Source organism: Lycium barbarum, chromosome 4 (genome assembly GCF_019175385.1).
Source record: "Lycium barbarum isolate Lr01 chromosome 4, ASM1917538v2, whole genome shotgun sequence".
NCBI classification, from domain to species: domain Eukaryota; kingdom Viridiplantae; phylum Streptophyta; class Magnoliopsida; order Solanales; family Solanaceae; genus Lycium; species Lycium barbarum.
The window spans coordinates 3,996,207-4,024,156 of NC_083340.1; the positions used below are offsets into that span (position 1 = coordinate 3,996,207).

The following is a 27,950-nucleotide window of genomic DNA, read 5'->3' on the forward strand; positions in this document are numbered from 1 at the left end:
TTCCTCCTACAATATAGGCTAAAATCGGGTCCGAGATTTTTCTGAGGTTGTTCCGATTCATTTCGTTTAACTTCTAATCCTCTTCCAACCTCATGTAACCTCTTATACATACGTATACACACTCATATACATCCATAAAAATTCATATACGCGTCTCGAAGGGTCCGGAGAATCACAATAACCTTAAACATAACTAGAGAACTCACAAAGCTTCGACGAAACTCCAATCGCAAAAGTATATTCATATCTTTTGTCCATCCTCTATATCATTACTAATACTCTCAAATACTTTTAAAAGGTCACTCGCATTACCTCATATACATACTCATAGCGTGATTTCAAATCCTTTAGGTAACCGTATCACCTTGGGATACTTAAGGAAACCATATATATAACGACATTCTTACTAACTCGATTAACTTTCCTTGAACCTTCTTAACTCATTCTTTCTTTAATACAAGTAGCACGGATTATTATGGAGTGTAACACTCTGCATGTGGTAATAGCCAAAAGAGCAACACATTGTTCTTCAAAAAAATAGGATAATATTCCCATGATGCAGAAATACATGATAGAACTTTAGTTGAGCCTAAATACCAAGAAACTACTACAATCTTGTAAAGATTTCAGCTTTTTGATGTTTCACTGAAGAAACAAGAGACCTAAGTTGACAATTTGTGTTACACAGCTACCACAAAATGTAAATATCCTCTTGAAGAAACTCAAAAAAACATGCATGCAAAGGAAATGTGATTTTTATTTTGTTTCAAGTTTTGGTCCCTTTTTAGTGAAATTTTTGCTACATTTCAACAATCCTTAATGCAACAATATATTAGAAGGAAAATACTCACGGCAAATCACACAGATTTTTTTGTACTTCCTTTTTTTCTGACATGAGTGCCACCCATGGAGTGTTGAAGATGAGATAGCTGGTTGTTATGTTGAAGCTAAGCTTGACCTCCTTGTTGCTACCATGTTTCAAACTTGTGCTATTTTCAATGGAGTTTGAATATTTGGTCTTCAAGAATTCAAAAGCCAGAAAGAAAAACTCACTGAGACAACTGAAATAAAGCAGTAGGCTAAATGGAGAAAAGGGTCTCTTTTTTTTGCAAATTAAGGCAGGATTTTGTTCAGAGTGTTTTTTTTATAGAATCAAGAAATGATAACACACAATTTGGGTTTTTTTTGTACTATTCTTTCAGAATAATAACTTTTGAATTACTAAGGATATTTATTACTCCAACATCCGTTTTAATGCATTATTAGAAGTGCAGATAAGAAAAGGGACAATGAAAACGAAAAGGAAAATGGCAAATTTTTGGTAATAAGATTCTTCAACAATTTCGGCATGAACTGATGAATATAGATAAAAGAAAATACTCATGTACTCATCAATTTATTGTAAATATAATGTTCCTGGCCTCGCAAGTTGGGAACATGGTGTTTGAATATTTTTTTTAAAAAAAAAGCAGTTTATGCACTTGAATTCAGTGTAAAATATTTCTGCATTTAAGTGTGTCAAACACTTGAAAGTAATTGAATACGGTGGTGATATTTATTTCTTGATAAATTATTTTCACTATATAAACTTAGTTAACTTGCAAATATATGTGCAGACACAAAATATTTTAAGAAATTGCGAAATGATACTACAGGGATTTACATTCATATTGAGCCAATAACTTTGTCACCCATTCATGATCAGAAAGGAAGTGATCAAAAAATGGCAAAAAGCTCAAAAAATGAGGATCGATTGAATAAATAATTAGAAGGCAAAAGCGTATTTACACATTGATCAACTATTTTGCATAAAAATAAAAGGGGACAAGCTCTGAAAATGTTGTCGTCTATGAGCTACTCGTCTATAAGGTTTCCTATTTTTCCAGAACAAATGTTCAATATTACTAGTACTTCTTGATACATCACCAGCAGCATCCACTATCTCCCATTTGGGTTTTCTTGATTTCCTTTTTGATTCTCTGTGTCGCGGAGAAGGCGTTTGAGGTACCTCGTGTTTGCCACCGACGACCCTGCAGTACAAATGAGCAGTCAAAAACATATATCGCGACAAATCTTAGCATTAGTATTCGTTGACCATATAAGAACTGCTCATCCGGATGACCAATACTTTTTATGTATGTCTATATTTATTCTATAGTTGGTGCAACAGGCGGAGCCAAGATTTTTTAGTATGGGATACAAAAATATAAAGAAGTAAACACACAAAGGAGCTAAGAAGATTAAACATCTATTATATATGCATACAAAACAATTTGGACCTTGTATGTATAGTGTAATTTTCTGGTGAAGGGGTTCAAATGTACCCCCTTGCGCACCCCTAGCTCCGCCCCTGGCTGGATGCACACGGGTAGTCCTAACCCCTATAGTTTAGAAATATGTGGAAAATTTTGAAGTATGTTGAGAATATTAACTTTTGATTCAACAAACTCAAAACCGTGAACTACGAAGTTTAAATTTTAGATCCGCCTTGGGGTGAACGAATTTCTTTAGCTTTCCAAGACCACCGGTGAAAGTAATTACTAGTTGGCAGCGGGAAAAAGAGAGAATGCTCACTTCTCTTCGCCGCTTGTCGACATCGATGCAAAATCCTCTCCTTCCATGCAGCAACATGCAGGGCAGATATAGATTTTTGGCAGTGAGGATAACTTGATGCAATCAAAATGATACCATTCATCACATTTATCACAAGCAATCATCGCTCTCTTATCATAAGGTCTCCGACAAATGCAATAAAGCATACTCCGATCCCTTAGTAACTGCATGTTCCAAAAAATGTGGCCTAATTAGATGTGACACGACTACACTTAACTTTCATCTCGACAAGAGAAGTTTTCTTGACATTTTACCTTAAGCTCCTTTTCACATGACACGGGCAAATTTTCACCCTCCGTGATGAGCTCAAAGACCTTATCCAATCCAAGTGCGCCGCCATCTGTTGAAACCTGTTACAAGGAAGATGTTTAAGGTTAATATCACATATCAAGAACATAACCATTGAGATGAACATGTACACTTTTTACCTTCTTTGCCATATCAGCCCACTGCAACCCAATGTTTTTCACTTCTGTCAGCCTCTGTCTAAAATAATCTTCAGAAGGAATGCCGACAGCTAGTCCCTGAAGTAACAATCAACATATTAAGCTATAATTCGTTAGATTGCAAGCCATTTCTAATCACAACCACAAACCAATGGTAAGCCAAAAAATTATCAAGAAATGATCTACTAAGGTCAGTATGCTTTTGTCATAGCCAAAAGGGCAAGAAATGTATTCTATTAAGGTCAGCATACTCATGAACTACATTCCTGATTCACAAAAAGCGCCATATGAGAACGAGAGTTTCAGTAGTGGTGACAAGCTGCCGAGAGTGGAGCCCGCTCATTTCAACAGTGAACCTGATAAGAAGACTCAAAGAGCCGAAGGCTTTTGAAGTTCACAATTACTTTCTTAAGTTCATGTAGAAACTTTATCATGCTGTTCTCCATTTTTAATTTGAAAAGAAAAAGGAGAAAAATTGAATATCATTATACAAGCATATGAAAAGTGCCCTGGAGCACCCCAAGAGAAATAAATAGATCAATCAATATACAAATAAAGGGCATGGGAAAGTGCAGCATACCTCTTTTAAATGCCGTTGAAGCACTTGAATTGAGGGTTTATGTGAACCGTCTAATAATCTCTGAGCCCTAATTTTCCAAGAAGTTCTTGCTAATGCCAACTCGAGTTTGCTGTTTGCCTCGCAATCATATGCACCAACAATATGTACAGCCTATGCAGTCAACAGAAAGCAAAAATAAGTTCCAAGTGGCGAGTTTACGGCTAATATTCTGGGATGTTCACAGAAAACTCAGAATTGATCGATTCCCAAATCAAGTTAAATGCCCACAAAAGAAAACCATATGCCCATAAAAATGAAAACACCAACAAAGACACACATCGGCAGGAGAAAAGATAAACATAGCAGTAACTCAAACAGATCACTACACTGATATTGTCATTGAAACTGAATGTTGAACAGACATTTGGTACCTTCAAAGCAGCACAGAATTTTTTAGCAATAACGCTAAGGTCTTTATCTGGATAAGTTAAAACAAACTTGACAATCTCTTCGATGCGAGCTTTGATATTGAGAGCTTTTTGAACAATTTGATGAAGTACAGTTCTTTCCTGAATCCTGCCAGGAGAATGCCAATGGTTAAGTGAAACACTTTACAGAAAGTGAGGCGCTGGTGTAGACACACATAATCTACAAGAGCAAAGTTATACACAGTAGCAGAACCATAAATTTCAAAGAAGCAAAAAGAACCCCACCACCCGGGAACAAATGAAGAAAAAGATGGAAGGTGATTCATGTTTTTGGGACGGGAGTGGGCAGAGAATGTTATTCACCTCATATGTAGGAGAGACACTGAAGACAGTTTTCACTCTAGATTCTATTTTTTAGATTTGGAAAAGATTTCACTCTATTGATTGAATTTGTAACCGATTAATTCAGATTTCCACAATTTTATTCTCGATCCCATAATGTACTACAGAGGTTCACATGTAGATAAGCACCTTAACAAGTCCTAATGATGCGTTTCAGATATTTTCTTTAGTGTTACTTTCACAAACGGAATACACTTGGAACACACTTTTTTGAGAAAGGTAAGAGTATTATAAAAAACGAGCACCAAAAAGGTGTTGTTCAAAAGTATTTACAGAGAGTCCGCTGCAGAAATTCCATTAATCCATTTAAAATTAATTGGATATTCTATTAAACACTTGAACACGTCAAGAAACTACTCGGTAGTCGGTACTCCTTTCATCTACCTTATACTTTGGTCGAAATAGTACAGGAGGAAACAAATTCAGAAACTCATATATACAAACTCCTACATGTATGGTAATTATTCTCGTTTTCCAGAATTTCTACATATAATTCTAAAACAGAGCTACACACAACTAGTACAAGGAGCCAAAAGCTGGCTAAAGTAACATCCACCCACTGCTAGAACTCCCCCCTACCCACATTGTCCAACCAAAATGAGAAGTAAAAGAAAAAGAGAAGAAGACAATTGGTATCCTAGCATCCTATTCAGATTTGTAAAAGCAGTTCTGAGTCTTCTGACAACAGAATTTCAACTAAAACAGGCTATTAGTCATTAGTCATTACCATAAACATAGATCTTCAGCATCTGATAAGAGCTCAACGAGCTTGTGCAACTTGAGACTCTTCCTTCCAATATTCTGCAATAAGTAAAACCAGAAATCAGATGTTACTGCAAATGTTAAGTGCAAGGTCACTCAGATAGCTACATGGTCAAGCATACCAGAGGATCACTTCCATTTCTTGATATCTTTCCACTGTTCATGAAATGACAATAAGGACAAATAAATTCTTTTGAATCATTGGCATCTCCTGGTGAACATCCAATGCACTGCAAGTGGAAGCTGTATAAAAGCATCACATTTTTTGTAAGTGATAACGAAAGCAATCTTCATATGAAGATAAAGATTAAATAGTTGTCCAAAGTAAAATGAGTCCAATTTTCCCTTAGTCGAAGGAAATTAATAGCCCGTTTGGCCATGCTTCTTGGAAGATAAAAGCACTTCTTTTTTAGATTCAAGGTGTATAGGCAAAAAGGAAAGGTGTTTTTGAGCAGTAGCAGAAGCAGATTTTCTGTTGTGGGGAAGAAGCAATATTTTTTTGCTTCTTCCGAGAAATAGAAACAGAAGAAGAAAATTATATTTTCTCCAGACAAACATATCCTTGCCCAAAACTTATATTCACCAAACTATTATTCGTCATCAACTTAACCCATTTGTCTCTCAAATAAACCTTATTCTCCTTTTCCTATTTCGTTCTACCTTTTCTTCTCCTTATTCCATAATACATACTTAAATCATTTCTCCATTTTAATAATACTAAATTGAAAAATGAACCTTGATACCGTCTTCTGTTGACACTCAAAAGCACTTTGTGGAGATTCTCTCCAAACACCAAAAATATCAGGAAAAACACTTCTCAAATGAATTGGCCAAACAGAAAGTGCTACTCTCCTACAGTACTCTGAAAAGCTATCTTGATAAACGTGTTTTCGAAAATAAGAAGCTTTGGAAGCTTGGCCAAAAAGGCTCAAAGTATTATATCACACTCTGGATAACTGGTAATAACAAATAGTCATTCAAACTCCCCTCTCCCAAAAATCTATCTGAGACCTTTTTAAGAGACACAAACTAACAAGTTAATTAGCCAGATAAAGTACCAGTCGTTGCAAGTAGAACATGTCAAAAGCTTCTGGTCCACACCATCAAGCGAGCAGCATATACATAAAGCGCTGGAATTGGTCCGGTTAGATGTCTCACAGATGCTGATTGATCTCTCAACTGCATTTTCAGTCTGCATAATTACATTAGATTGTATCACACATCTACCATATAATAGCTATAACCAGGTCAACAAGCTGAAAGGGAATAAAATAAAAGGAGAAAACAACTTCAAACCTGTAAAAGAGCAGTAAGCAGGTGAGCATCTCTAACTGAAGGGTGTAAGACCTCCTCACACTGGCGCTTCCACTCTTCTATCTTATGAACCTCAGAGAAAACCATGTCCAGTTCTGAGCAACTGAAGGCATCATTATTCCCTTTTTCCTGAAGGTGTTCGAATCACTAGACATTAAGTAACCATAAAAATCAATGTATATCACATGTAAATACCACGAGATGGTAATGAGAATGTGTTTAAAGCTTCAAAGTATAAAAACCACAGAGTTGACTCAACATTAATTACTTAGGCAGGTGGAGAGTAATTTTTGGATCATTTCAATGAATAAAAGTTCAGAATTGTGGACAAAAAGCCAGTTAATAACCAATTAGTCACATCCACGAGGAACTTTCTTAATCAATTCTAATTAACTTTCTTCCTCAATTTCTACACATCGTAGTAGGACGCAAATTTCCAAACAAGCTGTCCTGCCGAGTCAATCTCCATACGGTTAATTGACAGCACAAATCTGAATCAAAAGTGAGAAAACAATAGGTCCAGTTCAAATGGGTTGTGAGACAGAGGAGGAGAATTTAGACTGTCGTTATATCATGAGCCGCGTGAGGAAGGATTACTTAGGAAAAGGCAAAATATAGTGAAGACGAATCACATTGGTTACCCCCTCTTTTTAAAGAACAATGCCTTGTATGCTCTCATTCGGTGGAAAGATTCAAATACCCAAATTTAACAATCTATCGAAAAGTCACCAAGAGAACAGAGTCGAAAGATGAGACATTAAACTACATTTCCAACTTCCAGCATAATAAAAACTCATAAATTGGAAATCCAAAGTAACAAAAATACCCCAATAACAACATTGCCAAAAGAAATAAAAGCTATGACTTGTAGGAGGAAAAAGAAACGTAGTTCAAACATAAACTAAAAAATTAATGTTGACCTAGAAGAAGGAAGAAAACAGAGCACACGAAGATATGTTACCTTAAGCTGCAGCAACAGATCCCATGATCGATCCCTAAAGTCAGGGGGGAAAAATAAATGCACCTGATCCAGCCATGAGCTGCAAAAATTCCAATTGTAAGTAATAAAATCATAAACTAATAAATAAATAAAAACTTGGCGAAAAGCAAACAAGATGAAAAAGATAGATATGGCAGTGTATCTGCTAGAAGTTTTCTGATGTCTATATGACAAAATATTCCCTAACTAGATAGTTTCTTTAGCAGGCAGGGTAGAAAGGGATTGTACAGGGATGGAAATGTAGTAGGTTCATGCCAAATTGTACCAACAGACTGGTCCAAACTGGAGTCCTAACCCAACCTTTCAGTAGAAGCAAGAGACCAAAAAAAAACTCCATTCTCAAATAAAAGTAACAACTATAAAATTCAAAAAATAGTGAAATTTTGGGAAGAATGTAGAGAGTAGCATGGGACTACACAGCCTCTCAGATAGCAATAGGTTCTCAAAAGAGCTAACCTGACACTTGCATGCATTCACCAGAAGAATCCAAAAAAAGAAAACTGAAGAAGCACATGATGTTTTACCTATAGTATGAGATATTATTTCTAAATAACATGAACAAAATATAGGTCTCTCCAATGCCACACTTGATGGTAGCTGAAGAAGTTATTTTTCAACATCATGAAAATGTGATAAGCAGATATACACCACACATGAAATATGTATAAGTGGGCACTTACTTGTGTTTCTCAATAGCCTTTTGAAGCCGACTAATCATTGCAGGAGATGAGACACGAATGTTCTGCAGCACGAACGCACCATACACAAAATATAAAATTTTCTCACATAACGACGATAAGTAGAATATAAGTTCAAATAGTAGTAACATCAAAATTCCAAACATAAACGAGGAGGGAATAAATCCTCAGAAAGGCTACAGAATGGATGAAAAGGTACCTGATACTGTCTGAGAATTTCTTCAGCATCACTTATGTTGGATCTTCCAAGAGTAGAATGAATGGAGACTTCCAAAGCTCTATGAAGCCAATTTACCCAATCAATTAAGGAAATACATAAACTGCAAGTTGCATACATGATAGGAAGGTGGCTTGCAATCTCCAAATTCGTCTCGACTTCCTACAGCAATGTTAGCAAATAAACTTAAGCACATCCACCATCACTTTGACAGGGATAGATGAAGCGTAAGAAAAAGACTTAAACCAGGTGGCAGAATAAAAACAGCAAAGCCATTACAAAGGGAGGTAAGACAAACTATAGAAATTAAAAGGCTTACACGAGAAAAAGACCGATGTGCCAAATTAGGGGTTAAAGAAGAAAAGCCAAGCAAGGGTCCTAAGCTTCTACCAACACGGTAGTTGGCAAGCATATGAAGGAAGGAGAAATGGGCGAAGGGCCTAGAGTATCATAAGAGGTCATACTAGTGATACTCTCGAATGAGAGGTTGCTTCACTAAGTGACCTACTATCTTCAGTTCAGCAACATGGCATAATGTTTATGACTTACGTTCAGCCAACATAACAAAGGGATAGGGGAAGAACCAGGAATGGCGCTCCAAATATACCACACCACCTGTAGTTTCCAAACTTAGTTGGACTTACATGAACCGAAAAGATATACCAAGTAACTTTGCAAACCAGCAAAAAGAGAATTGTGCTCCAAATAAATAATCATCAATAACTAAATTAACAACTTATAAACTTTTCAAATCCATCGTGACGATAGACTAAAAGGTATTTAGAGCTATTGATCCTTGAATATGGGCGATACCAGAGGCAGAATATAGGACCAGGAAAATTAAGGCACTGGATACCAAAAGAAGCCAAATAAAACTAGTAACAACAACAACCCAGTAAAACCCCATCAGGTGGGGTTTGGGAAGGGTAGAGTGTACGCAGACCTTACCTCTACCTTGTGACAGGTAGAGAGGCTGTTTCCGATAGACCCCCGTCTCAAGGAGAGAAGAAAAAGAGATGAAAAAGCATCAGTAATAATAAGCAATAATAAGAGCCAAATAATAAGATGATAAGAGTGAAAGAAACAATCAGATAGTACTAGGGATCTAACAATAATCAGACAAAACAAAGATACTACTACTCCTAGTACGGGAGAATATAGGACCAGGGAAAAAAATTAAGGCACTGGATACCAAAAGAAGCCAAATAAAACTAGTAAAGTCACATATATTAACCCAATAATAAAGAGTGCATGCATAGCCATATCAAGAAGAGCCAAAACCACAAATCAATGTCCAGATCTATCTCTCTTTATGTAGAACAAAAATCTGATGAGCAAATTAATTACCTCAAGTGTTGGAATTGCAGTAGCAAAAGATAAAGCCCTAAAGCACCAACGAAGAGTAGAACAAGCATCTTGAAGTTTTGGAACCATATCAAACTTGAAACCAAGACCTTGACCTGCTTCTACAACTGAGTCTATGGCTTGAATTTGCTTTTCAATTTTACCAAGTATGCTCAATATTTCATCATCTATATTTTCGACATTCAACAGCCACTCTGTATCATGCAACACAGAGCAGGCATCCTGCTCCCACCCGGTGCAAGTATCAAGCAATGTTTGCATCATCAGTTGTTCTCTCAGAGATAGCTTCAGAAGCTTAGATTCTGATACCAATTCCTGCACAAATTACAAAAAAGGATGTAACAGCTGTTTTATATCTCACAAAGGCAGAGTTTGCAAGAGATTAACCTTCAAAGTCACAACTTCAAGAGGAGGACTTGAACCAAGTGCCATAGAATCACGTGATAAAAAGGGCTGTGACCTAGACAGCCAAGACTTAGCCATCGATACCGCATCCTTGACTTCATCAATAGAAGGAAGAATCACAAATATCTCCTCTGAAGCCCTAATTATTTCACAAAATATAAATACTAGACAGAAGTAGAACGAATACGCGAGCACACACAAGAGATATGAAGCAATAACTAAATTAGGGAAATAGGCAACACCTTACAACATCCTCAAATTCAGATATTTCTTCCTTGTTTTTAAGGACGCGTCTGGCTCTTTCCTCTAAAGATACAGCAATTGCTTTTACCTCGGAAACATCAGCAAACAACTTCTCTTTCTCAATCTGCAATCTGGAGATATATTCACATATCAAATAGGATGAATAATAGGTTTTCAAGACAACCATTATTAGTAAAGTGAAAATTGTAATACTACATGCTAGCCTCCATCAAAAGCTGCTCAATATAATCCATGGACATTTTGCAACGACGTGCCTGTACGAAAGAAGGATTTCAGAAAATTCAGATAGAGGAACGAACAAGAGATTTACGAGACCAAAATATAGCAATGAATGATGAATTACTTTAGTAGCGTAAGTGATTAGATGTCAAAGCGGTCGTGAACCATCAAAAAAAACAAAAGGGCAGCTCGGTGCACTAAGCTCTCGATATGCGCAGGTCTAGGGAAGGGCCAGACCACAAGGGTCTATTGTCCGCAGCCTTACCCTGCATTTCTGCAAGAGGCTGTTTCCACGGCTCGAACCTGTGACCTCCTAGTCACATGGCAGCAACGTTACCCGTTACGCCAAGGCTCCCCTTCCAGTTATGAACCATAAAAAGAATTAATTAGACTAGAAAGAAAAAGGGAAAAGAAGAATAGGACATGATAAGAATGCTGAAAATGTAACTCAATGATCCACAGAAAGTGTAGGAAAAGAATGACCACTCTAGTTACCTTCAGAGCTTTCACCCTACAACGAGCCTTTTTTAGCTCAATATCCACACAAGGCAGCTCCTCAACTATGTCAGAAGCATGAAAAATATTATAGATGTTTGCATTAGATTACAACAATACAACTAGTAAACAAAAGATCGACTGAGAATTCCAAACCTTTGACTCTAAGCAATGACGCATCCTTTTGAATGCAAGTTAACTCAAGAGCTACAGCTTCTTGATCCTCCCTTTCACTGATTCTCAATAGAATATCACCAGCACGCGCTATCCAAGACACGGCATCTTTATGATACTTTCTCAGAAGTTCAAGCTCTGGAATGTTAACCATAAAACCATCCCATTTGTTGAGAAGCAATTCAAGTTCCTGTACAACATAAAATGTGGCATTTATGCAATGTTCTACTTCCATCAACACTTTCCAAACTATGATAAGGTAGGAACTACCTTGACACTGAGAGAACCTTTCAACATCTCACAGCACTGAGATTGACAACATTCAACTTGACTAATTAAATCTAGGAGCATTTCATGCTCAGGAAGTTGCACTTGAAGGCTTAAATTCTGGAAACAACAAAAAGTAACAGAAAAATCACAAAACAAATAACCCCAAAAGAAAGACAGCATCACAGAAAGCAAAGATAAACAAGACAGCATCACAGAAAGCAAAGATAAACAGATCACCTCCTTCTCTAGCTCGTAGAGAATATCTGCCTCAACTCTAGCAGAAGTCTCAGACACACATTTCCTTACTCTTTTAGCCCAAGCCTGAAAAAGCTCAATATATGAGACTATAAAGCAGAACCCATTCTATTTCTGAAGATTGAGGCAGCAAATGACAATTTACCACAAGCGAATAATCACATCATACAGAGCAACCCTTTGAATTAACTTTCAATCCTACCAGCAAGAATGCAAGACACAAAGTTGATCGACATTCAAAACAGCAAAAGATGATTCAGATAGCAGTTGCCATACATCCAAAACATCTCAAGTGAGTGTGTGTCATTTCCAGTTACATGTGTAAATATAGAGCATTATTAGAGGTAATTTTAAATTGAATTTAAAATGTGTCCTAAAATAGAATTCAATTTTGCTAAAGTGAATCAATGTGAAACCATGCCAAAAGGATACTTCACTTTTATTTTCTTTTGGCAGGCGAAAAGCATAATGTACTTATCAATTTATAGACATTTTAAGGTAAATCTTTTGCATATTTAATCCACTGAATCAAGATATCACTCATCATTTTTTTAAGGCTGAATCAACTCATCAGATATTCTTACATAGTCCAGTAAGTATGTACAGGAGTCTATTCTCAGGAAAAAAATACTAAAGTATCGTAATAGCTACCAATGGAAAGGATGAGTTGGTCTGGTTTGCACAGGTGAAGGGGATTGGATACTCAGAGAGGCCTTAGATTGATTGTTTATTGTTTATAGAGGGAGCACACCTGTATGATCTTTCTATAACAGGCCAATCCTGGTCAAATTCATCATCTTTTGCTGATATCATCCTTGAAGGAGGAGAACATAAAAAGGGAAAAAAGAGAACCCTAAAAGCTGTATTGACTGACCCCAGGTGGGTTTTATTCTCATTGCTTTTACAATTTGGATAAGTAAACAAGTCTTTGCAGGAAAGAAAATATTTGCTGGTTCTTATGCCAACATGGTCAATATAAAAGATATTCTCAAACTTTATCGTGTTTTTTTTTTTTTAAATTTCTCCATATCACTAAAGCATTCATCTTTCTAATTGGGGCTTCAACTTCTTGTATCTCATTCACAGTAAAAGCCAGCATTATACTATGAGAGAAACTTTAGCAAGCTTGTATATGCACTGAAATGGTATGACTCCCAGTTCTTTGACAACAATATTTTTTCCCCCTCCCTAGGAGGAGCTCCCCCCCTCTTTGCTCCCTTGGTGACTCAAACCCACAACCTTAGGGTTGGAGGTGGAGGGTGCTTACCACCTGCGCAACCCCCTCTTGTCCTCACAATGATACTATTATCTTCAAGAATGACCATTAACAGTACCAGTATCTTCACTGACAGCCATTTATCATCTTTTTCACCTCATAAGATCTAATAACTTCTCCAGCAGTAATTTCCAATTTTTGCACAAAGAACACAAAAGGCCAGAAGTCAAAGAAAACGCGGCACCTGAAAGTGCCAGCAGTAATCTGAGGAACAGTAACAATTAATCAGTTGGAACACAAAGGAAAATCATAACTATGCTGATCCTCTTTTTATTTGTTTTGACATAAGAACCAAACTTCAGGGATTTTGTCTTCTATTTTATGCATCATTATTTCTGTATGCAAAAGATTTTGTTGACAAAAAAGGGTTGTGTCTTCTATATTTCATCTTTTCTCCCAATCTTCTTTAAGTCCTTTAATTTGACTAGATGCTTTTTTCTCTAGGACAAAATAAGGAGGCGTTACATGTGTCAATGTCACTAAAACATATAAATTGGCCACGCCTGCCTGGTACCTTTATCAACATTATAAAAGACGTAAATCTTACAAAATAAGGAGGTATACCTTAGCTGAAGACAGCTTGTGCAACAATTCCTCACTTCCTTTGATGTGGATGGGGCAATCAACAGTCTTAGAGCACAAGGTCTCCAAATCAGATACCTGAAAAGGCAATGAAGCAATAATTTACAAAGATAAGAGAACACAATTAGCAACACTTCCAAACCTCAAGGGAAAGAAGAAGAAACATTTCCAAACGATCCAAAAAATGTAAAAATATGAAATGACCAGATGCCAAAGGCAGATAAAAGGTTCAGAAATTAGACAACCTTTTATTGTGTTTTTTTTTTTTTGGGGGGGGGGGGGGGGGGGGGGGTTGTGGATAATATTATATTAGCCACAAATGTATAACAAAAGCCTGAATTAGCTCCTGTCATATTCTATTCGCTGATGCAGCAACAACAAACCATACTTAGAGAACTATCAACAAGGTGAATGAACTGGCTTACAAGAATATTTGAGCATGATGAGAGAACAGAATCAATCTCCAGAGTCAGCTGGCTCGCTTCTTTCTGGAAATCCTGTACACAGAGCATACATGGATTATCAGATCCAGTGCAAAATTGAAGTGCGTATAAAGGAGGGGAAATCAGAAACAAACTGCATTTCACCTTCAATTCGAGATGTTCAGGTTCATTACAGGGTATGGGGTTTAAACTGAGCAAATTATCAACAACTTCCATCTGCACCTTCACCACATCACTACTGTGATCAGACATCCACGATTTTACTTTAGAGAGAGAATCCCTGACATTGTGAGCCCAATCCTGAGCATCAGTCAACTTCTTCACCAAATCTCTTACCTAAACCCCATTTGACATAAAGATATTTAGTTGAAGACAGTAATAAATCTAAGGACTAACAAGTTGTAGAAAATGAAGTGGCTGAAATCTCACCGGATCCATTTCATGACCAGCCCACATAAACTGTTCGGCTTCCTTTATTGCACGACGATAAGCATCTGACGAGTAAGGATTCTGGAAAAGCTTACTGAACTTTATTCGCCATTCTTCAGCAAGTTGCATGTGCGTGATACAGCCACCTTTTATCTACATTTGGCCATTGATGGGAGCCAATAACAATTAGAAGATATCACTTTATAAATTTGCACAAGCCACTTATAAATTTGCACAAGCCACATATTATCTTTAGACTATAAAAAACATAGTATCATGAATATGTGAGAGACAGACTGCAGATGTCACGTCTCAAAGTATCAAGTGACTCAGGAACGTGAACAGCTTACTCAGGTATCAGCCTATCAAAGAGTAGAAACTTCCCAAACAGAGCAAAAAAGGTTCGAGAAGGATACGTCCCAAGACCATTATTATAATCCAGATCGTTAAGCTTCTTGACCACTAGTATCATTGTGACATTTAAGCTTCTTGACAACTCAGAGGATAGGGTGTGCGATAGCGAGAAAATTAGACAAGGGAAAAAGGCAAGTGGGAGAAAGAAACTTGAGAAAATTCTACCAGTATTTGACACAAAGTTGTAAACTCTCCAAAGATATATATTTGATGAACAGATGATGAAGGAAAATTAGCAGTATTAACATTTCAGAGACATAAGAGCAAAGCACTATTGATTAAACACTGGTATGGAGTCATTAAGCATGTTCTTCCATCCTCGTGATTATTGATATCAAGATATCTATTTGTAATCTACTTCCAATAATAATGCCAAGCAACAGAAAGCAAGAACCTCTGTTCCCCACCTCACCTCTTTTGAACTAAAAACTGATTAATACAGATCTGCTGAAAACTTGCGTATAGAAATCTCTGCAACTTGAGTGGTTAGACGGGAATCTACAGGTAATTAGAAAAGCTAGCAACGAAATGCAGAACGCTGTGTGGGGCTCAAGAGGGGGTCCAAAAAGCAACTTTTAACATTCACTAGGCCAGAAAAGAACACTTGACGAAAAAAAGGTCCCATATTGAATGAAAGTGATGATCAGAACCTTTTTGGACAAAGCAGGAGGATCATTGGAAGACGGAAGTTGCCTTCTAACATTTTTTGCAGCCTCTTCATGATTACTCTTATCAGTAATAAGCACCATATCATTCAATTCAGCGAGGGTATGACGAAAAAGGAGTCGACGCTTTTGTGGCTTACACTCGCACAGATGTTCCCAATGCTGCAAGTAAAACTCATAGTAAGTCAAGAAAGCATAATCAAGAACCAAAATTGATGACAGAGAACATAACAGACTACGACTAAAGAAGAGCATTCAGCAGTGTAATCACTACCCCCCCCCCCCCCCCCCCCCAAAACCAAAAAAAAAAAAAAGGACTACATAATCCATTTTAGGCTACTGAAATTGATAAATTAAAACATATGCTGCATAATGATGTGAAAACTGTTACCATATTAAAGCACAATGCTGAGAATGTCCTAGCCTCCTAGATGCTAGAATATACAATATTACAACCTACAATGAGAGATGATTTTATGCTTCTACGATCAGCTAAGTTTAGCTTGAACTTGACCAGAGTAACATTCTACAGACAGAACTCACAAAAGCATAAGAAATATAGGAAGCGGAGAGACAAGGAAAACAGTGTATTTTTTGCACATATAAACAATGCTTACCTCAAGACAAACAAAAGATGATGGAGCACAGCTGCACGCTACAGCAGAAAGATACAAATATTGCTGGCATATGATGCATATAGGATCCTTCAAAGTAGATCAGGTACAATTTGTGAAAAACACTTCAGAACACATTCATAGTCAAAAATTCAAGAAGCAATATCAAAGCTAAAGTACCTCTTCTGTGCCCACATATTCAGGCTTCATACGAGGTGGCATGAGAGAAGAATTGACAATGCCATTTTTCCAAAGCCGCTCTCTCCAAGACTTTTCTCTAGAATAAACCCTGACCAATTCTGTTTTTAAGTAAGGTGCTGCCTTGCTGTCAAATTCACTCTGCAAGGTGACGAAAATTGTTAAATTGGCATGACTAAAATTTAAAGATACATAGAAGCATGGAAAAGTTATCTATGAATACAAAGCAATGAAAAGATGAAAACAAAAGTTCATCAGTAAAAGCATCATAGCATAAGTTTCGGTAGGAAACTTAGAAAATATGGTAAGCAACAGAAGCAGTCTAACAGCTACGTCACAAAATTTAGTGCACCATCCATTGGTAAAGTGGAATTAAAGTATTAAAGGGCAATCCCACCCACTTGGAAATGAATCAACAAATGACACTTTTTTTATAACAGTGATGTCTGGGTCAGCTTGCTTGCACCACGAATATTCAACAGGGTACCAGCTATCTCCCAGGAGGTCATGGGTTCGAGCCGTGGAAACAGCCTCTTGCAGAAATGCAAGGTAAGGCTGCGTACAATAGACCCTTGTGGTCCGGCCCTTCCCCGGACCCCGCGCATAGCGGGAGCTTAGTGCACCGGGCTGCCCTTTTACCAGCTATCTCCCAGTGCCCACCAAGGCTTAGGTAGATTGGAAGAAATTAGAAATCACAATAGCACAAAAGAAAGAAATAAAATGCGTAACTAGTCCTAGATTAAAAAAAAAAACCACATGAAGCATGTAAAAGAGCAGCATTCTACATCTGTGGGCAAACGACGAATGAGTGTAGCATTGTCCACAGCATACCATGAATTTGGGTGGTCGGGTTTCAAAGTAAGGGGTCACCTATTATATTTCTCCTAATTGGAACAAGGACATTAAAATGGAAAAGGGGACAAGGATACACACCCTGGCTACTGCACAGAGCAGCTCTTCATGAGACAAAACAGCAGCTTTGCGATAAAGTTGGTAAAGCTCTGCTCCAAAACCGCCATGAGGTAACCAGTCGGCAGGGGCAAAATTGACAGCCTCAGCACAATTTAAGCCTGCGATTTCAAGATGCAGGTAAGACTACGGGAGAGAGCTGCATAATGCATGACTAAGCATTTGAAGAAGATTGAATAACTAGAATCTTATTGGCAAATCAGAGATAAACTAGCAAAAAGCCGGGGCTCACCGCAGTTGAAGCCTCCATGATACGATCTGGGAAAGGTAATAATAAAGTCCCCAGGCTCCTGCAACAAAGTAAACAAGCAAATACAAGCCGCGTAAATGAAAAGTGCAAAATGGGAGAAGTTTTAAATTCAGTACTCCTGGAATGGCTATCATGAAGGAGATCGTAAGTACTGTTATTGCTCATCGAGTTACTGCCTAAAGCCTAATCATAATGAAGATCTTTGATTATTTGATTGCGAGCTTCATCAGAATTTTTGTTTTATTTTATTGACAAGATCCTACTCTGCTTAGTATTAAGACGTTTAACATTTCTCCCACATTTTTTTTATAACAGAGAAAATCTTTAAGGGTCGGGCAAACGGTTTAGAACCTCAGTGGATAATGGTCTACCCCTTTACAATTCTCCAATTAAATACCAAGTTTTTGTCCACAGCAGGGTTTTCCATGACATACGCCTAACACACATCACACATTGCGGTCTAACCACCAAAGCCCTAAGGACACATTCTCCCACATATTAGGTACGATAGACCAGTAAAGGGAAAAACATTGTGTTACTTATAATTTATGGTCCCAAATGTATGACCATGGTCGAGAATTAGGCTCCTACACTATGGATCATCTAAATAGCAACCTTATCGTATGACGTAGCATTTAGGCAGCCCCAACGCTCACAACAACTATATCCTAATGGGTTTGAGGGATCACGTGCACCTTTGGCAATGAAGCTTGGAGGCCAATGACAAAATACAAAACAAAAAGAAGAGAAAAATGTGGAAGAAATTGACCAATAAATGAAGGAATAAATAAAAGAGAAACAAGTTTCAAAGAATGTACCAAAAGCTGTTTTTGGAAGTATACATTCTCAAAAAAAGTATACATTAAACGTAAGAAGCAGTGGTGAAGTAAAGACAAAATCCCAGCAGTTTATCACCTACTTATCCCTCACTTTTGCAATTTTTGGGTTTTATCGGACTAAACAGCTTCAGAATACCAGTAGATTCCTAAAAGTGCGCACCCTCTTGGACATGTATCCCTAGAACAAGATATTTTTAAGTTAAAACACTTCTTTCACAGTTCATTGGTGTGATACCCCTCAAAAATCCTGATTTTGTCCTGCATCTGTGGTGGGTGGCATAGGAGTGCTGACACACTTGTTTTTCTTATTTCGCTTTTTTGTAGTGTAGTGTTTGGGCCATGGACAGATAATTTAAGTACCAACTTTCAATGGAATACAACAACATACCCAGTGTAATCCCACAAGTGGGGTCTAGGAGGGTGGTGTATATGCAGCCTTACCCCTACCTTGTGAAGGTAGAGAGGCTGTTTCAATTGAATACGAAGAACCTATTTTCCTAGTTTCTCAACTAAACACTAAGCTACAATATCTATAGAAAGTAAACCCTCCTACGTCCTGCCCATATAAAAGTTGAATGTAAGTTTGGAAGCGAAAAGAGAGTTTAGCTCTGTAAACAGAAGAAAACTCTTATGAGAAATTCTCCATGTTTTCCACTTTCATGACAGTTTCTCCTTATTGTCATGTTCATCTATCTACAAAGAGAAAGACTCAAATGCAGTATCATGACATCGACCAGGAATTTTGGGAGGTATAAAATACAATGGAAAAAGACAGCAGGACAGAAGGAGCAAGATCTGAGTATTAGGTCCCGCAACAAACCTGTAATACATTATAAACAGGAACCCCATTTTCTTGCAACACACGCGGATTCAGCATGGTTACAAGCTGAAATAACAGATCTGGTTGCGCATCAAACAGATCAGGAAGGCTATCACGCATTACCTGCACAAAAATTGCTAGTTACAGGACAGCTACCAGCTGAGTAAGTCAAAGAAAAAGTCCAAATTTTGAAATTTACAAGGGAAGGCTAGACATAAAAACCAGTTATAAACACTGGTAAAAGTTAATAGACAACAGCAATCAAGTATTCTTTATCACTTCTTTGGCGGCTAAAATATGAATAAATTGCTATGATGAAACGTATCAAGGAACGTAATCTCTTTATGCCAAAATGTATAATGAAAGAATATGCAACAGTTTTCTTAACACTACCCTAGACACTAAACTTAATCATATTATTGTATTCAGTCATCAGTTACCCGTGGGTTTAGAGTCATCAGTTACCCGTGGGTTTAGCAGGACTCCAGCTATTCTCTACATCTATCAAGTCAACATGCTAGAATACTAGCCTTGAACTCATTCATCTATACATGGAATTACAAGGTAAATTATATTACATTTACTTCTTATATTAGATGATTTAAACCCATAAAATTGAAGAACCAAATAGTATGAAGAACAAATATATTTCCCATGATTTTACACTTGCCTCAGTTTTGTTCAACACTCTCCAAGAAAGCCATTTAGAAAAGGGACAAAGCAATCATTACACAAAAATCTCCTAAAAGCCAACATTCAAATATCAAGAACTTTAGTGAAGATGTATTTGCGCCAAATTTTCATTCACAGTAGAAGCGATATGTTCTAACTTTACTAGCCCACAATTTGCACTAATACACAGAATCAAAGATCATGACACTAATACAGGAGAGGAAGTATTCATTGAATGACCTTCTCAAAAGCTTGGGCCTCACTGCCAGGAACACTATACCAACATTTTGGCTCTCCCCTGAAAGGAAGCAAGAAGAACTCATTAACTGATAACAATGAATATCAGGGAACCGGTCATGCACAAGATTAAAAAAAACAACGATATCATGAGCTCAATCAGGAGATCGCAAAAAAGATCTCAGAGGGAAATGCAAATGAATTCATGAAGAAAAGATGCACAAAGTCACAGTCAAGAAGACATTTCCAACTAAATTATCAATATGCCTAAAGGAAAACCCCAAGAAGTGTTGTCTGATCCGCTGAAACGCCGTCAACAAGTACTGCAAATTATTATTGCACTATCCTTTTTTTCTGTTCGGTACTATTTTCTTTTTCTTTTTACTATTGTATTCTACTTTATGTTGTTCTCAACCTTTCAGCTCTCTAATCAGTTTAATTTAACTCCATCAGCATGAGCAACTTCATTAGCCTCAGTCACTTTTCAAAAGTTTGACCCACCTGAGATGTCGAGTGAAGTTGCATGATGATGGAATTTACTTTTCTAGGGCCCTGAAGGGAGAGAAATAGGAGCAACAAAAAAGGAAAAAAGAAGTAAGGCCGGCCACTATTTTCCCAAAAAAAAAAAAAAAAAATTCATCCATTTTGCGATGAAACCAATTCCAAAATGGTAGTAAGCAAGCGGGCGGGACACAGTGTTATCAAAAGTGAAAGGCGCAAAAAGCTCTAAGGTCCGTTGGTGCTTTAAGCGCAAAACAAATAAAACGTGAATTTTAACAAAGAAAGGCACATAACGTACAAGTAAAACACAACAGTTGAAATGGAGCAGTACTAAGGTAGTGGTATGTGCCACAAAGATACCAACCCAAGTGAAAGATAACTTTTATAGAACAACTAAAAGACTACTAATATTATATGAATGTTAAAGCATCTAAGGCCCGAGATATCTACAACGTGAATGTTTTTTTATGACAAGCGAACCCGTAGCCGCTACCCTTCAGGTGCGTACAAGGTAAACCCCGCTCCTGTGCAATAGCCCGCAAACCACACGGGAGAGATAACCCGCACTAGGCAAGCCCCGGGCAATGAGCTCAGCACAGAAGACAAATCCCCTGTTGTCGTAGGCAGGGGGTTTCGAACCTGCGACCTCCATTATAGAAGCTCCACGCTCAACCAACTGAGCCACCCTTGCGTGTATCTACAAAGTGAATATTGTAAACATGCAGATGTTTAAAAGAGTGTGTGGTCATTCCTCGTTAACTTTTTGGTACCTTCTTGGTACTATTCTTCTAATAAAGTACTTTACCTTATCAAAAGAAAAGGAGTGTAATCATACCACATTAGACAAGATTAATAATGAGAAATCTGATAGAAGGGAAATTTGGAATGGAATTGTAGAGAAAACAGAAAAGAAATTGGCAAAATGGAAGGCACAATACTTATCTTGGGGGGAAGACTTATTCTTATCAACTTTGTGCTAGATTCCCTTCCCACATATGTCATGTCCTTATTTCCTTTACCTTCCTATGTTCAAAAAAAAATGGACAGACTCACAAGGGATTTCCTATGGCATGGATGCAAGGAGGAGAAAGGTTACAATCTGGAGAAATGGCAGACAACAATGGAAGGTAAAGAAAGGGGTGGATTGGGCATCAGAAATTTGAAAGCACAGAATAATTGCCTGTTGATGAAGTGGCTATGGAGGTACAACAGTGAGGAGAATGCATTATGGAAAGAAGTGACCAAGTGCAAGTTTGGTGTACTAAAGTGAGCACTGGCACTTATGGTGTGGGAGCATGGAAGACAATCGGAGCTTTGTGGCCCAAGTTGGAAAGTAATGCGCGGATAACAGTAGGAGATGGTAAAAGAGCAAAATTCTGGAAAGATGCCTGGAAGGAGCAAGCTCCATTGATGGAAGTTTTTCCAGATTTATCCATTCTATGTAATAACCCAGAGAGCACAATAGATGAGATGTGGAGTGCAAAGGGTTGGAACCTATCCTTCGGAAGATTATTGAATGATTGGGAAGTGGAAAGGGTTGCCAACCCTTTAAGCAGAATTGGTGATTTCAGTAGCATCAACAATGATCCAGACATCCTGAGATGGAGGCATAACAGTGATGGAAAATTCCCAGTAAAAAGGGCTTACAAAAGGGAGGGGAATAGGCAGAATAGAGAACAATCAAAGCAATGGAGAAGCATATGGAAGTGCCCATCCCCAAATAAGGTGAAATGCTTCACATGGCTGGTGGCAAGAAGGGCTTGTTTGACACATGAAGTTTTAAAGAGAAAAGGTGCAATTATAGTTTCAAGATGTTTCTTGTGCAATGAAATTGATGAGACTAACAAGCACCTTTTTCTACACTGTAAATTCACTGCACAATTGCGGTCCTTATTTCTCAACTTAACAGAGATAAATTGGTCTATGCCTGAACACACTGCAGATCTGCTTAGCTGTTGGATGAAGAGGGAAGCAGTAAGAGTCAGAAGAAATGGTGGAGGATAATACCACACTACATTTGATGGACAGTATGGAGAGAGAGGAATGGGAGATGTTTTGAAGATAGATCCAATTCCATTCAGATAGATAAATGGAATTGTATAGTGTCTTTCTACATTTGGTGTAAAGAAATAGCATTAGAAGATGTAGATCAATTTATAGATTTATTAAAATCCTTTTAAGTAGTTTCTATTTCCTTGTTTATGTTTCTGCTATAACACTTTTTGAAGGTCTCCAAGCATGTCCTTAATGCTGAGGAATACACAATTACCAGTTTCAAAAAAAAAAAGGTGCACGTAGAACACAGTGATGAAAAATAGACACCAATGATATTTTTTTTGGCCATATTCTACATAAACCTAGAAATGCACTGGTCTGATATGACACTATTATAGTTGAAAGTGTGAACGAGGGACAAACTAGACCAAAAATCACAGATCGTTGAGTTGTCTGAAAAGACCTATGACCTCTTAAAATCCACATGGACTTAGCAAGGTATAGAACACAATGGAAGCAATGTATGTATACCAACTAGTTATGACTAAAGTCTAGTAGTTGTTGATCGTTTAGTAGGTAAAAGCTATATGTCACCATATGATGACCGTGAGAACAAATTCTTAGTATCAAAAAGCTAGTTTGTCCTTTTTTTTTGATTAAGCACCGGGTGTCCGAGGCTCTTTGAGCCCCGACTAATCCCGGAGGTGCACAGGCCCTCGGCAAGGAGTTTCCCGCAAGTGCACCACGGGTAATTCAGGGTTTTACCCAGTCCGATGGCCCTCAGAAATTGTTTGCACCCAGTGGGTTTCGAACTTGAGACCTTGAAAGGGAGCACCCCAAGGCTCAAGTCAATTGCCACCAGGCCAACCCCTGAGGGTTAAAAAAGCTAGTTTGTCCTAACAGACAAATTGTTGAATATTAAAATGACTAGGGCCCAAATGAAGCGTAATGGTTATTGAGAGCCGATCCCAACTATTTCGGGTTAGTCACTCTTGTAAAAGTGTGGGTGGGTGGGGGTGGGGGGTTTTTTTTGTTGGGTTTTGTTGTGGGTGGGGGGGGGGGGGGGGGGAGGAGAGTAATACGGAAGCTCCACCCCATTGGCTAGAAAGAGCGGTCCACATCGCCACACATATAGTCATATAAGTGTGAGAAATAAAGACTCGGAAAATATTATTAAGATACATTAACTACATTATTACACTGAGCCTTATTTATAGACACTACATTACAATCCTTTTCCATGTACAAGACTATAAACAATCTTATTCCTATTCCAACAATAAGCCACGTGAACTTCAATGTGCATGTTAGGCAATTGTTAAAGGGCATTCACCGACAAATAAACTACTTATGAGTAACAGTTAACAGAAGGGAAAGGTTACCCGAAAAGAAGAGCAAGGCTATATACCTTGTTTGCCCTTAACTCGTATTTTATTTTGGATTTCGAGGGTCTTGTAGGTGATGGGGGAGGAAGAGGGAATCAATTGGTTAATGGGAGATGAAAAAAGGATATGAAGCCAATGGACATCTAATAGATGCACAAGCATTTTCAAGAAGTAATTTAGAATCTCTATTTTCATTGGACAGATATGCAAGCTACCAGTAAAGGATTAGATTACGCTTTTCACTTCTTTCTCTTTTTTGAAAAGGTAGATTACGCTTTTCATAATTTACATAAAACCTAATCTGGGCAGAAAATGAGATAAGTTTCATGGATATAGGTACTATAAAACATTTTAGCAGAAGAGGAGAAGTCAAAGGAGGATAATACAAGTGATGAAGCTACCAGTGAGCTAGCAACCTAACTACCTAAGCAAGACCATGAATAGAGATTCATGCCCCCTGGGCATTAATTCAAGTGGGAAAGGTTGAGGGACTTGTAACTTAGGTCATAGGTTCAAGCCCTACGCGATGCGAACTAAGCCTGGTATTAAAATGGACAAGGGTAGAGGAGCGGACCCATTATACCAGAGTTTCGACAGTTCTGGTTGGTCCGAAGGGTTGGCCCCAGACAGATTTCTCAATCACTAAAATAAATAAAAGCAAGACCGTGAAACTACATCAACCAAACACAATAATAAGACTAGTGAAAGCACAGTTGTAGATTGCAAAACCCTAATAAACAATGTTAAGTGGATTTTATAAAGTTCATTTTGTAAGATTCGCACAGACTTACCAACATGCCAAATCTCTAACCTTATTAGGACAGGCATATCACATCACATTAGGCAATAATGCAGAGCAATTAATATCAAGATCAATAATAAAGCATCTGAAAGAAGTTCCATAGCAAGACAACTAACAGCTTACTTGTCTTTTATTGCATGCACATGTAAATTAAATGAAACTACTGGTTAGATAGAGGTCTCTGACATTTCTATAAGTGATTGTATGCAGTTTAATGAACCAAACTTATTCTTTTCTAAATCAATAGCAGACCTTCTAGGCAGATCTTATTCTTTTGTTTTTCAGGTATACAGTCAAAAGATTCTTTGAAATTTATTCGTTTTGCTACCATGTTAACTTTCAGTAGAAGTGGAACGAGAGTTCTTTTACTATCAAGTAAATTAGAAATAATTCTATTAATATTATACAAGCCGTTAGCCGTATACAAAAAAAGTAGAGAAATTACACAATATGTTCTCATTTAGTCAAACTTGGCATGTAGTCATTTATTTTGTAGGAATAAGAAAATGGACTTAAGTTAAAAAAGAATAATTAACACTCATACCAGTGATGATAATTCATGGAATAAAAGCAGTGGTCTTCAAAATGCCAGCAGAATGAAGAGAATAGCATTCCAATATACAGCCAAGGCACCATAACACCAGCAATACTATGATGTACAGCTCGAAGCATCGAACCTGGCAACTTGGGTAAGTTATTGAGGTTCCATGGGCTAGCACAATATTCATCCCATGTACCTGGTTCAACTGATGATGGTTTCTCATCGGTTACACGTGGAAATCCACTACCATAGATGGAAGTATCCAAATCACTGCCATACTTTACTTCCACCTCCCCGGCTGATCCCTCCACAATTTCCCAGAACTTCTTCTCTAATTGCACCTGTGAAATTGATGTGGAACCAAACCATTTTTTCTTGGCACGATCAGCAATCCGCCTAAATGAGTCCAATGATAACTCTCTGCCAGTTACGAAACCGAAGCTATCTTTTTCAGAATTCAAGCATTGCAAGCAATACCAGTTCCCGGGAGGAATTTGTTTCAGAGGCGGTGATAAACAGTACATATGCCACCCCTTGTTGCACCGATCACAGAGAAGCATTACCTCCCCGTGCAATCCACTTTTGCATTGTTCACATATTTGATCGTGGGGTTCTTCCTCCTTCACCTTACACGTTTCAGTTCGATCACACTCATTGTTCTTTCTCCTTTTCTTAGAACTCGAGAATTGGGAGTCTGACTCTCTTTTCCTCTCACTTTGGTTTCCTCTCCTGAAACTTCTATTTCCCAGCTTATTTAACTTATTATAATACTCTTCATAATCATACAAATGTTCCAGGTACAATTGGAACAATACATGCTTGGCGCACTCCGAAATCTTTCCAGCAGGCCGAACGAACCTAAAAACCTCACCCCACTTCTTCTCCTTCACTACTTTATCGTACCCTCCAAACCGCTTGACCGAATTATACAACTTACACAAATCTAGGTCCTCACCCTCAAACACAACACGTTTTTTCGCCGCTTTCTTCCCACAATGCTCCTCTAAGAACCTATTGTATTCCAATTCAAAGGTCTTCGGATCGCAAGACGCGCACCGAGCCTGTAACTGATGAATCGCTTGCGTTTTCGTAGGAAATGTGAAGGTATTCAAATCCAATGCAAAAGGGGGTTTCCAACTCTTAGGTGGGATAATTTTACAAATACCATATTTCTCAGCCTCTGGCCTGATCTTGTAAATAAACTCTAAAGGGTCCTTAAATTCATCCTCAGTTGGATAATAAACTGGCCCTGATGGTATATTCAATAACCCACTTGGGGATGCACTTATATTTTGCCCTAACACCCCTTTCTCAACAGCCCTAGGTCTACCTCTACCCATTAATGTAACTAATATTTCATCAAGAAAATCAAAACCCAATCACAAAATCTGCATGAAAAATACATATAAACATTCATATATGTATCAAATCATATAAACAATCACAATTCATGATTCTTGAAATGTAAAGAAACAGAAAACTATTAAAAATGAAATCTTTAACATACCTTTGATGGAATAAAGAAATAAAAACTGAGTCTTGATAGATTCTTGTTTTGTCAAATATGTATGTACTTCCAAAAACTAAGTATGACCCAACGTGTGCGTTGTTTTAGTGTTTAGATATCACTTGTTTGGTCTTTTTAGTTGGAAACCAAGAAAACGGTGTTCTCGTTAAGTCTTCTTTTAGTATTTTTTATTTTTTTATTTTTTTGTCTCATAAATAGGCAATAGTTTCTTTTTTGGGCAATAGTTTCTCATAAATAGGCAATCGTTTGCAGGTTTTGTGGGAACTGTGATTTATATAAAGAGGTATAGAATTGAGAAAATTTACGATGGTGGCAAGGAATCTACTGGATTTGAGGAATCTAAAGCGATTGATGTCACGCGTTTTGATTGAATCTTTGTGAGGATAGCAAAGGGTGATGTACATACTACATAGTTCTATACTTCTATTTGTGTTACATTTAAAAAAAAAAAAAAAAACTTAATAGATTGGTAATTTCTTAAACTTATTAAATTTCACTTATTTATTGGATCTATGGCCTGTTCCAATTAAAATTTTAAGCCTAATTATAAAGGATTCTTATTAGACATTTCATTTTAATTTCAAAAGAAAACCTCATTCCTCAGGCTTATTCCGATTGAGATTGATATGGATAATTAAAGTAAATAACATATTTTATGTGATTAACTTAACTACCTAGTAGATACTTGAGAACGCGAGCAAAAAGTTTCAAACTTAGGAACACTCTATCATGTGTTCAAGAGCTAAATTTTATTACCTCTGTTGTTCGAGTGGTCTAAATGAAATTACAGATTAAGAGTTGTCGATGTTAAGTCAAAAAAAATAAAAATTATGTTTGTTCGCTAAAAAAAGTTGTGACTTGATGTTTGATATTCATATTAGGACTTTTAAATTTCGGTACAACA

General features: G+C 37.5%; 1 protein-coding gene across 1 annotated transcript; it reads right to left on the reverse strand.

Annotated features, from left to right (window-relative positions):
• Positions 1-1,735: 1,735 nt before the first annotated feature.
• LOC132634893 (lysine-specific demethylase JMJ17) lies at positions 1,736-27,251 on the reverse strand. Its single transcript, XM_060351035.1, has 34 exons — positions 27,026-27,251; positions 25,522-26,906; positions 20,298-20,355; positions 19,386-19,508; positions 17,709-17,766; positions 17,441-17,577; positions 16,490-16,648; positions 16,313-16,399; positions 15,681-15,857; positions 14,617-14,769; positions 14,332-14,523; positions 14,170-14,241; positions 13,727-13,822; positions 11,869-11,952; positions 11,632-11,748; positions 11,344-11,551; positions 11,188-11,252; positions 10,669-10,727; positions 10,452-10,583; positions 10,192-10,348; positions 9,787-10,119; positions 8,422-8,601; positions 8,205-8,266; positions 7,486-7,564; positions 6,507-6,653; positions 6,269-6,402; positions 5,333-5,453; positions 5,176-5,249; positions 4,050-4,194; positions 3,640-3,789; positions 3,042-3,137; positions 2,868-2,963; positions 2,575-2,777; positions 1,736-2,030 (listed from the first exon to the last, which is right to left on the reverse strand). Exons 2-34 carry the CDS (start codon positions 26,856-26,858, stop codon positions 1,796-1,798), a joined length of 5,526 nt encoding a protein of 1,841 aa, XP_060207018.1. The 5' UTR covers positions 26,859-26,906; positions 27,026-27,251; the 3' UTR covers positions 1,736-1,795.
• Positions 27,252-27,950: the final 699 nt, after the last annotated feature.